The sequence below is a fragment of the Heterodontus francisci genome, chromosome 25, assembly GCF_036365525.1.
Source record: "Heterodontus francisci isolate sHetFra1 chromosome 25, sHetFra1.hap1, whole genome shotgun sequence".
Classification (NCBI taxonomy): Eukaryota; Metazoa; Chordata; class Chondrichthyes; order Heterodontiformes; family Heterodontidae; genus Heterodontus; species Heterodontus francisci.
The window spans coordinates 69,235,487-69,247,774 of record NC_090395.1 but is presented as its reverse complement, the minus strand read 5'-3'; the positions used below and the strand labels follow the sequence as shown (position 1 = coordinate 69,247,774).

Sequence of the window (12,288 nt, the reverse complement as noted above, 5' to 3'; positions counted from 1 at the left end):
GCCTCCCAGGCCTTCACTGTGGCTCCCTGCTTCCCAATGTGGGCTGACTGTAAAACCCAGAGAGCAATGTCAAGGATGGCCAAGGAACGTTGTAACTCAACTAAATCTATTGGTTGAGGGATAAACATTGGCCGGGACACCGGGGGAGGAGAACTCCCCTGATATTCTTCAAATAGTGCCATGGGATATTTTTGCACATCCACCTGAGAGGGCCCTCAGTTTAATGTTACATCCAAACGATGGATCCTCCAACAGTGCAGCATTCCCTCAGTACTGCACTGGCATATCAGCCTAGATTTTGTGCGAAAGTCTCTGGAGTGGGGTATGAAGCCACAACCCCTGACTTACGGACAAGAGGTGCTAGCCACTGAGCCACAGCTCAACAGGAGGCCATTTGGCCCATTGCGTCTGAGCCAGCCCTTTGAAAGAGCTATCTGATTTTTTTCCCCACTCCCCTGCTCTTTTCCTTTTCATGGTGTGAGCCACAGAGGACTTGAACTAAAGCTGTTCTGTGAAATGGTTATCACCATGCGTAGGCTAACACCGCATTGAATTAAAACAGAACATTTCAAAATGTGGGCGTACAAAACCCTTTCATTTAGGCAGCTGTCATGGATAGATGCCTGAAACTATCTCCCCATCATTTCAGTGTTTGGAGCCTCCGACACCTTCACTGTGGCTTTCTCCCTTTGGGAGCATTCTGCCTACAGATGTGGGTTGACTGTAATACCCAGAGGACAATGTCAAGGCTGGCTGATGAACATTGCAACATGTGTCACAAACTAAACTAGACAGACTGGCATTTTTTACCAGAAGCGATGGTTTGACAGTCACGTAGTCTCCCATGTGGGGCTTTGACCGTTGAGTGTGGTCATCAGATGTGGTGGTTTTGAGATCAAGGTGAGAGGTCATCCTTGTTGGGTTGCTCTCCTGAATCATCAGTTTGTCCAATATGAACAGTTTATTTTCTGGAAGTGCAGTTGAGGGGCGTGATACACGGTTGTCATCTTCTCTGTAATGCCAGTCTTCAAACCAGGAAGGAGAGTGTTGCTGATACGCGGCAAATGCCTCGATCCTGTCCCTCAGCTTCTGCCGAGCTTTGCTTTCTGTGGAGTCAATTCCTGCAACGTAAGTCAGCCTGCGCTGGAACCGTCGCAAGTCACCCATCAGTTTGTAAATGTGCCTCTTCCTGAAGATCTCAGGCACCTTGACCCCGGCGCTGATCCTCTCAAAGTAAACGACAGAGAATCTATCGGTCGAGGATCTTGCGTGCTTGTCCACCACACTGACCAATGCAGGGGTAAATAAGTCGCCAAATTCAAACTCAACGAAATAAGGCTTGTCTCCCCCACCCAGGGACTTTGCTTTCCATTTCAGCTCAGCTCCCTTTGACCAAACGAGGGTGACTTTATCCGCTGATGCGAGTTTCTCGGACAGCCACATCATAGCACCCTTCTTGGCAATCTGTCTCCTCTCCCACAGCTCCAGTGTCACCTCACACTTGCAGTCCTGCTGGAGGTAGAAGGCAAAGGCTTCGATCACCTCCTGGAAGTACCTGTGATCCCAGGAGCAGAGCAGCAGCAACTTGACTGTGGGAGAAAGAAATACCAGTTTGTGTTGTTACCTAGGTAGCAGTGGTCATTTTACTGGTACTAGTAATCCAGAGGCCTGGATTAATACACTAGAGAACAAATTCCACCATGACAGTTTGAGAATTGGAATTTAGTTTTAAAAATCTGGAGCTAAAAGACCCGATATCAGTAAAAAAAGCGACCGCGAAGCTGTTGGATTATCGTAAAAACCCAACTGATTCACTAATGCCCTTTATCGAAGGAAACAAACATATGTAACATACAAACCAGGAGTAGGCAATTCAGTTCCTCGAGCCTGCTCCACCTTTCTATAACATCATGGCTGATCGGTTTGTTCTCTCAACTCTACTTTCCTGCCTACCCCCGATACCCTTTGACTCCCTTGTTTGTCAAGAATCTGTCTACCTCTGCCTTAAAGTCATTCAATCACCTCGCCTCCACCACTCTCAGGGGAAGAGTGTTCTACGGACTCTCAACCCTCTGAGAGAAAAACATTTCTCCTTATCTCTGTCTTAAATGGGAGATCCCTTATTTTAAAACTAGTTTTAGTCTCTCCCACAAGGGGAAACATCCTTTCAACATCCACCCTGTCAAGTCCACTCAAGATCTTATATGTTTCAATAAGATCACTTCTCATCCTTCTAAATTCCAAGGAATACCTGTTGTCCTCACCTGGTCTACCTGTGACTCCAGTCCCACACTACATGACTGACCCTTAAACTGCCCTTTGAAGCCACTCCGTTATATCAAAACCACGACAAATAATGTAGCAATTCAAGAAGAAGATCCTTCACCATCTTTTCAGGGTAAATTAGAATGGCCAATAAATGCCTTGTCACATCTTGAAAATGAAATAAAAAGTTGCTCATTAAGTATATCTGTTAATTATTTAAAACTTATTGATAAATGGAGAAAGATCCTATGAGAATAATTCTCATGGCTTAAAAATTATCTACAGATAGGGTTTTCTGTTTGTGTTACTGAATGTTTACCTGGCGAGGCTCTAGTGCGGACATTCTCAAAAGCATAGAGGAGATGAGACTCCCCCATGAGAGATACAAGAGTGGAGAAATCTGAAGTGGTTCTGGGAGGGAGGGAAAGGGGTGAGGGCAGAAGTGCAGGAAATGGGATGGACATGTTTGAAGGGCCTGTCAACCATGGTAAAGGGGATTCCTCAATTGAGGAAAATGGAAGACACATCAGGAGTACTGGCACGGAAGGTGCCATCGATGGAACAGATGTGACAGACGAGGATATCCAGTTCCCATACTTCTGCTATCATCCCTTCCCCTCCCTCCCAGAACCACAAAAGGGTTCCTCTTGTCCTCACCTTCCACTCCACCAACCTCTGCATTCAACAGATCATTGTCCATTCTTTCCGCCACGTCCAGTGTTATGTCCCCTCCCCTTTCAGCATTATGAAAGGACCACTCCACAGAACTCTGGTCACCCCCAATAACCCCTCCCCTTCCCACACACCATCCCATGTAAGTGCAGAAAATGCAACACGTAGCCTTTCACCTCCTCCCTTCCCACCGTCCCGGGACCCAAACATTCCAACCAGGTAAGAAGATAAGATATAGGAGCAGGAATAGGCCATGCAGCCCTTAAAGCCCATCCACCATTCAATAAGAACATGGCTGATTTTCTACATTGATACTTTCCCCCCGATCCCCCTATCACCCGATTTCCTGAGTGAACAGAAATCTATTGACCTCAGTCTTGAATATACTGAACAACTGAGCACCCACAGCTCTCTGCGGTAGAGAATTCCCAAGATTCACAACCCTCTGAGTGAAGAAATTGCTCCTTATTTCAGTCCTTGCCCTGAGAAAATGACCCCCTCGTTCCAAAGTCCCCAACCAGACAATGCAAGTCAGCATCAACTTTCTCAAGCCCTCTGAGAATTTTATATGTTTCAATGGGATCACCTCTTATTCTTCTAAACGTTGGGGAATATGGGGCCTTTTTACCCAATCTCTGCTCAAAGGAAAATCCTCTTACCCCAGAAAGCAATCTAGTGTACATCGCTCCTCTGAGGCAAGTAAATTCTTCCTTAGGTAAGAAGAACAAAACTGTACACAGTACTCCAGGTGTGGTGTCACTAAAGCCCTATATAATTGCACCAAGACTTCCTTACTCTTACACTGGAAAAAGCCTTACAATACAGTCTAACATACCATTTGTTTTCCTAATTGCTTGCTGTATCAGCATGTTAACTTTCATTGATTTGTGTACAAGGATATCCAAATTCCTCTGAATGCCAACATTTCCTAGTCTCTCACCTTTTAAAAATGTTCAGCTTTTCTATTCTTCCTACTGAAATGGATAATTTTACATTTCCCTAAATTATACTCCATTTGCCACCTTTCACCTTAGAGTTTTCTCTCCCTAAATTTGTAGGAATACACTGCTTTATGAAATAAAACAATATGTAAAAATAACTCTTTTTCTCCCCCAAATCTTTTCCGTTGAAAAATGGTCACAAATCTGTCATGCTAGGCCCCCACCTGCCAAGAATTATTTTTAACTGTTGTTGGAGCAAGGAAATGACTTGTTAAACAGATTAACCGGGCCGAAACAAAAAACATTTACATATTAACAGACATCGAAGGTGAGGAAGCGTGTTCCAGGGCCTACTAATGAGGATACAATCCACAAGGGCCAGGACTGGTTAGACCAGCTGGTCACATGACTACCTGGCTGTTCCAGGGTTTTCTTTTGAACTGGCCACAGAGAGTTTGAAAGCAGAAAGTCTGTTTGCTCCTGGACTGAAAAGATCTCTCCTGTCTGCTCCCATCTCTTTCTCCGAAGACTCTGAATCCACTGAAGACACATGAACCCCCAAAAGAGAAAGGTCTCCTATAGTGAACAAAGTTTAAGAAGAATACTGGGCCCCAACGAAAAGCAAGATCTACCTACAATCAAGAGCTCTACAGTGAGCTCCAAGAACCGTAATAACAGCTCTTCAGATATTGCCTCAAACTTTTCCACTTTATTTTTCTTCTGCTCTTTTCCGTCTCTATGTGCATGTGTGTATCGCGAATGCATGCTAGCATGGGCGTGAAGTGTATCCGTACCAGTTAACCGAATTATAGTTTAAGTTTAATAAATTTCAACTTTTCTTCTTTAAACCTGAGAAAGCCTGTTTCTGCTGGTTTCTTTGCCTTATAATTGGAAAGCAGTGAACAAGGATTCACCAAGGGGGAGCTCAAAACACAGTGTGTTTAATAATAAAACCCTGTTACAGTAATACCAGGTGAAGGCTGAGAGGGAGTCCTAGACCTCTTTCTCACCTGGCTGTAGCAAATCTCAAGCTGTGACATTTTTTAAAATGATAAAAGGGTTCGATACAGTACATGGGAACAGAAGAAGGCCATTCAGCCTCTTGAGCCTGTTCTGCCATTCACTGAAATCACGGCTGATCTGTGACCTAACTCCATAAACCTACCTTTGTCCCATATCCCTTAATAACTTTGGCTAAAAGAAAAATCGATCAATCTTCGGTTTAAAATTAACAGTTGACCCAACATCAGCTTCCGTTTGTGGAAGAGAATTCCAAACTACTACCACCTTTTATGTGTAGAAGTGTTTTCTAATTTCACTCTTGAAAGGTTTGGCTCTAATTTTAGACCATGCCCCCTAATCTTCGACTCTCCAACCAGCTGAAATAGTTTATCTCTATCTACCCTATCTGTTCCCCTTAATATCTTGAAACCTTCCACCAAATCACCTCTTAATCTTTTAATTTCCAGGGACTATAACCCTAGTTTGTGTAATCTTTCCTTGTAATTTAATCCTTGGTATCCAGGCATTATTCCAGTAAATCTATACTGCACTCCCTCAAGGCCAATATATTCTTCCTAAGGTGTGGTGCCCAGGACTGCTCACAATAACATCAGATGTGGTCTAACCAGGGCTTCATAATGCTGAAACATGACTTCTACCCTCTTGTATTCTAGTCCTCCAGATATAAAGGTCAACATTCAATTAGCCTTTTTGATTATTTTCTGTACCTGTTCATGACATTTTAATGATCTGTGTACATGGACCCCCAAATCTCTTTCAACCTCCACTTTTTCTAGCTTTTCACCATTTAGAAAGTATCCTTTATAGGTACAAAGTGAATGACCTCACATTTGCCTGCATTGAAAACCATTTGCCACAGTTTTGCTGATTCACTTAATTTATCAATGTCTCTTTGTAGTTTTATGCTTCCATCTATACTGCTTACAATGACGCCTATCTTTGTGTCATCAGCAAACTTGAATATGTGGCTTTCTATCCCATCATCTAGATTGTTAATAAATATGATGAGTGGAAGATAGAGTTGATAGAGTAGATAGAGAGAAATTACTTCCTCGAGGGGGAAGTCCAGCACAAGGGGACATCATTTAAAATTAGGACTAAGCCTTTCAGGGGTGATGTCAGGAACTACTTCTTCACACAAGGTTAGTGAAAATGCGGAACTCTCTTCCCCCAAAAACAGCTATTTGAGATTTTCAAGATTGAGACTGATAGACTTTTGTTAGACAGGGGTATTAATGGAGATGGATTCAAGGTGGCCAAATAGAGATGAGGTGCAGATCAGCCATGATCAAATTGAATAGAGGAACAGGTCCGGGAAATTGAATAGCCTCTTCCTATTCCTACGTTCAAAGGGGAATAGAGTTGTTGGAAAAGTTCCCGGGAAGAACACTGAAGCTGTTACTGTGCTGTGTGTTATTACCTGGCGCCATTAGCATTTTCAGCTGTTCATTTTCTTCCTGGAGTTCCCGACAAAGCCGAGATTTTTTTCTATCTGTTGGTTACAAAAGGAGACGCAGTGCACGAAGTCAGTGTGCTGTCAAAAAGGGGAGAGACATAAATACAGGCTACAATAGTGGTACGACAGTGAGTCACCTCCCTTTCCCCTGCGGCACCCAGCGGTTAATTCACACAGCCTGGGCTCTGTTCACTGCTCGAGGCTGTGGGTGTCGATCAAGTTTGGATTCGGTGCTGATATTTCTCCCTGTTGCTCACAAGCAAGAAAAAAGCAGAGGAAAGCTACTTTGGTGCTGGTGCTATTCCAGGCTTTAGGCTTTACCTATTGGCCCAGACCAAGCTTTTTTTAAAATATTTATTCTTTCATGAGATGTGAGCATCACTGGCCAGGCCAGCATTTATTGCCCATCCCTAATTGCCCTTGAGAAGGTGGTGGTGAGCTGCCTTCTTGAACCGCTGCAGTCCATGTGGGGTAGGTACACCCACAGTGCTGTTAGGAAGGGAGTTCCAGGATTTTGACCCAGCGACAATGAAGGAATGGAGATTTAGTTCCAAGTCAGGATGGTGTGTGACTTGGGCGGGAACTTGTAGGTGGTGCTGTTCCCATGCATTTGCTGCCCTTGTCCTTCTAGGTGGTAGAGTTTGCGGGTTTGGAAGGTGCTATCTAAGGAGCCTTGGTGCGTTGCTGCAGTGCATCTTGTAGATGGTACACACTGCTGCCACTGTGCATCGGTGGTGGAGGGAGTGAATGTTGAAGGTGGTGGATGAGCTGCCGATCAAGCTAAGTCTATTTACAAGAGCAAAATACTGCAGATGCTGGAAATCTGAAATAAAAACAGAAAATGCTGGAAATACTCAGCAGAGCTGGAGAGAGAAGCAGAGCTAACATTTCAGGTCAATGACCTTTTGTCACAGATGCTGGCAGAATAAAATATTAGGACCACTGCTTTTCTTGATCTTATTAATCACCTAGACTTTGGTGCGCAGGGTACAATTTCAAAGTTTGCAGATGACACAAAAATTGGAAGTATTGTGAACTGTGAGGAGGATAGTGATAAACTTCGAGAGGACATAGGCTGGTGGAATGGGTGGACACAAAAGGCAGATGCAATTTAATGCAGAGAAGTGTAAAATGATATATTTTGGTAGCAAGAACAAGGAAAGACAATATAAAATAAAGGGCACTATTCTAAAGAGGGTGCAGGAACAGAGAGACCTGCAGTAAATGTGTACAAATCATTGAAGGTGGCAGGACAGGTTAAGAAAGTGGTTAAAAAGACATATGGGATCCTGGGCTTTATAAAGATGCATAGAGTAATAAAGCAAGGAAGTTATGATGAACCTTTATAAAACTGGTTCAGCCTCAACTGGTGCGTTGTGTCCAGTTCTGGGCACCGCACTTTAGGAAGGATGTGAAGGCTTTAGAGAGGGTGCAGAAAAGATTTACAAGAATGGTTCCAGGGATGAGCGACTTCGGTCTGAGGATAGATTGGAGAGGTTGGGGTTGTTCTCCTTTAGAGAAGAGAAGGTTGAGAGGAAATTTGATAGAGGTGTTCAAAATCATGATGGGTCTGGATGGTGTAAGATAGGGAGAGACTTCCCATTGGCAGAAGGATCCAGAACCAGAGGACATGGGTTTAAGGTGAATGGCAAAGGAACCAATGGCAACATGAGTGAAAACATTTTTACGCAGTGAATGGTTAGGATCTGGAATGCACTGCCTGAGAGTGTGGTGGAGGGAAATTCGATCGTAGCTTTCAAAAGGGAATTGGATAAACACCTGAAGAGAAAAGGTTTACAGGGCTACATGGAAGTGGGATCAGCTGAGTTGCTCTTGCAGAGAGCTATCACAGTCACAATGGGCTGAATGACCTCTTTCTGTGCTGTAACCATTCTATGATTGGCTTACTAGTAAACTGCAGAGGGCAGTTAAGAGTCAACCACATTGCTGTGTGCTGAAGTCATATATAGGTCAGAACAGCAGATTTCTTTTTCCAAAGGGCTTGAATGAGGCAGATTTTTTTTTTTACAACAATCCAGTAGTTTCATGGGCATCATTACTGTTACTAGCTTTTTATTTCAGATTTATTTATTGAATTTAAATTCCCCAGCTGCTATATTTGAACTCATGTCTTGGGACTATTGGTCCAGACTTCTCAATTACTAGTCTAGTAACATAACCACTATGCTACCATTTCCTAAATGAGCTGCAGCTCCCTCTACATCAAAGTTAGACCCACCAAAGCAGGAATAGCCCAAGCTTTTGGCTTTGTGAGCTTCATAAGTGCATAAACAGACCGAGAGGGGCGACATAAAGAGAGTCGTCTTCGCTAGTATTGTGGAGAACTCCCATAGAGAATCACAAACCCATTTTACATCACACCCTCAATTTTCTTTTCAATGTAAAATGTGCTCCCGGTTCACTATGAGCCGGTTTTACAACACTCGCGAAAGCTAATTCCACCTTCATAAAGTTGCTTCACGCTCCCATTAAGTTGGAGATACCTCAGGTTGCAGGTAATAACAGATCTGGGGTTCTGGTTAGAATTCATCCCCCAATGAGGCTAAAACAGCCTTTTCTAAATCTCCAGGCCAACAAAATTCAAACAGGACAAAGCAGGGAATAAGAAATTTTAAGTCCAAAATAGGCCTGAGATGTTTGAGCTTCAGGAGACCGATTGACAGGACTCGGAGAGCCACATGCAACCCTGAACACCCTGACCTGTGCAACCTATACATTCAATGAAACATTTGGTTATTCTCCCTATTCCTGTGGAGATGTTCCAGCCTCCTATGGGAATGACTGAAGCCTGGATCTCTCTGTGTGCTGGATTCCAGCCACGAACCCACAGCCCACCATTCCCTGGGATGATGGAGTTGAAGCGTCTCAGAGGGCTGCACAGGATTTTAATTGCTCCGCCATTGGCAGCCGTGCCTTCAGCTGCCAAGGACCTAAGCTCTGGAATTCCCTCCCTAAAACCCTCGGCCTTTCTACCTTTCTCTCCTCCTTTAGACTCTCATTAACACCTCTGTCTTTGACCAAGTTTTTGGTTGCCTGTCGTAGAATCTCCTTATGTGGCTTGGTGCCAAATTTTGTTTCATATTGATCTGGTGACACATCTGATAGAGGTGCCATATAAATGCAAGTTGTTGTTATTGGAGCAAGAATACTGGTTGGAATTGTGAATGTTGACATAATGTTCTAAGGTGTGCTGAGTTACGACAGTCCTTTAATTGAGTTACAAGCTGAACTGTAGGGAACAGAGCCAGTACAATAAAGGTCAGTGACATGCAGCAGTGATGGTATGGGAGGGATGCAGTGGCGGTAGAGTGAGGCCAACCTTGTCAAAGGTGACAATGCACACTATCTCCTGTGGCCCATGTTGAGGTGCAGTTTGGTGCGTCGGAGGTGAAGCTTCACCCTAATCAGATTTGTTTCCTCATCTCTGCTCCTGAAGGCACAATCTCTCACTGGGCTCCAGTTCCATGGGCATTGGAAGCCCCGCGATACTTTTTCCAAGTGGCCACTGACTGTAAACAGCTAGTGTGGGTGGACTCTATGATTGGCAGACTATATGACTGGGAGTCCCAGCTGAGCCAGATTCTGTCCCAACCTGAAATCTACAGAATGAATGTTGCAATGTAGGAAACATGGTGCTAATTTGTGCACAGTAAGCTCCCACACAAACAGCAATGACCAGAACATCTGTTTTAGTGATGTTAGTTGAGGAGGTAAATATTGGCCAGAACACCAGTAAGAACTCACCTCTTCTTCTTTGTATGGTGCCCTGGGATCTTTTACATCCACCTGTGGGCAGACAAGCCCTCGGTTTAACTTTTCATCTGACGAGCACCTCTGACAGTGCAGCACTCCCTCAGTGCTAGCCTTGATTATACACTAAAGTCTCTAAAGTGGGACATGGACCTACAATCTTCTGACTGAAAGACTGTGTGTCTCAGTAACCACACTGACCAGCCAGGACACTAACCAGTACATCACAGGAGCTGTATTAGCTGAAGCTCCGGGTATAATGAAACAGCAGAAAGAACAGAATGTAGGTCAATAAATATTTAAGATGTGTTGTCCCTGCCCACAGTGCAGTTTCAAGAATGTAAATAAATAGATCCTATCTTACGAGATCTGTTAACGCTGTACCCTCAGGCAAGATTACAAGCCTGACTCCCCCTCCTCTGCAAAGTTGCAACAACAATTTGTATTTATATAGCACCTTTATTGTAGTAAAATGTCCCAACGTGCTCCACAGAAGCGTTATCAAACAAAATTTGACTCCAAGCCACATAAAGCGATCTTCAGATATGTGACCAAATGCTTGGCCAAACAGGTAGGTTTTAAGGAGTGTGTGAAAGGAGGAATTAGAGGTTGAGAGTTGGAGAGGTTTAGGGAGGGAATTCCAGAGCTTGGGGCCCAGGTAGCTGAAGGCACAGCCACCGGCAGTGCAGCAATTAAAATCGGGTTGCTCAAGACATCAGAATTAGAGGAGCACAGATATCTTGAAGGCTTGGGTTGCTGGACGAGGTTACAGAGATAAGGAGCGGCGAGGCCATGGATGGATTTGAAAACAAAGATGAGAATTTTAAAATTGAGGAGCTGCTTAACCATGAGGCAATGTAGGTTAGTGAGCACAGGAGTGATGGGTGAACAGAACTTCGTGCAAGTTAGGACATGGGCAGCAGAGTTCTGAATGACCTTTAGTTTGCATAGGGTAGCACACTGTCAGCTGTGACTCAGAGGGTGGCACTCTTGCCTCTGAGTCAGAAGCTTCTGCGTTCAAGTTCCTCTCAAGGATTTGAGCGTTAAAATGCAGGCTGATGCCTTACTGAGGGAGTGCTGTGCTGTCAGAGGTACAGTCTTTTGAATGAAATTTAAACCAAGGTCCTGTTTGCTCTCTCAGGTGGACATGAAAGATCCCAGGACACTCTTTCAAAGAACAAAGAACAGTACAGCACAGGAACAGGCCATTCGGCCCTCCAAGCCTGCGCCGATCTTGATGCCTGCCTAAACTAAAACCTTCTGCACTTCCGGGGACCATATCCCTCTATTCCCATCCTATTCATGTATTTGTCAAGATGCTTCTTAAACGTCGCTATCGTACCTGCTTCCACAACCTCCCCCGGCAGCAAGTTCCAGGCACTCACCATCCTCTGTGTAAAGAACTTGCCTCGCACATCCCCTCTAAACTTTGCCCCTCTCACCTTAAACCTATGTCCCCTAGTAACTGACTCTTCCACCCTGGGAAAAAGCTTCTGACTATCCACTCTGTCCATGCCGCTCATAACTTTGTAAATCTCTATCATGTCGCCCCTCAACCTCCGTCGTTCCAGTGAAAACAATCCGAGTTTATCCAACCTCCCCTCATAGCTAATGCTCTCCAGACCAGGCAACATCCTGGTAAACCTCTTCTGTACCCTCTAAAAAGCCTCCACGTCCTTCTGGTAGTGTGGCGACCAGAATTGCACGCAATATTCTAAGTGTGGCCTAACTAAAGTTCTGTACAGCTGCAGCATGACTTGCCAATTTTTATACTCTATGCCCCGACCGATGAAGGCAAGCATGCCGTATGCCTTCTTAACTACCTCATCCACCTGTGTTGCCACTTTCGGTGACCTGTGGACCTGTACGCCCAGATCTCTCTGCCTGTCAATACTCCTAAGGGTTCTGCCATTTACTGTATACTTCCCACCTGCATTAGACCTTCCAAAATGCATTACCTCACATTTGTCCGGATTAAACTCCATCTGCCATTTCTCCGCCCAAGTCTCCAACCGATCTATATCCTGCTGTATCTTCTGACAATCCTCATCACGAACCGCAACTCCATCAACCTTTGTGTCGTCCGCAAACTTACTAATCAGACCAGCTACATTTTCCTCCAAATCATTTATATATACTACAAAGAGCAAAGGTCCCAGC

At 44.4% G+C, this 12,288-nt stretch overlaps 1 protein-coding gene across 1 annotated transcript in view; it reads right to left on the bottom strand.

Moving 5' to 3' along the window:
• Positions 1 to 645: 645 nt before the first annotated feature.
• LOC137384040 (uncharacterized) overlaps positions 646 to 12,288 on the bottom strand; it is a 65,975-nt gene continuing 54,332 nt past the window's right edge. The window contains exons 15-16 of the mRNA XM_068057603.1: positions 6,322 to 6,393; positions 646 to 1,589 (exon numbers count right to left, since the gene is read on the bottom strand). Coding sequence (XP_067913704.1) covers positions 646 to 1,589; positions 6,322 to 6,393 — 1,016 coding nt within the window. The remainder of the gene's footprint in view (positions 1,590 to 6,321; positions 6,394 to 12,288) is intronic.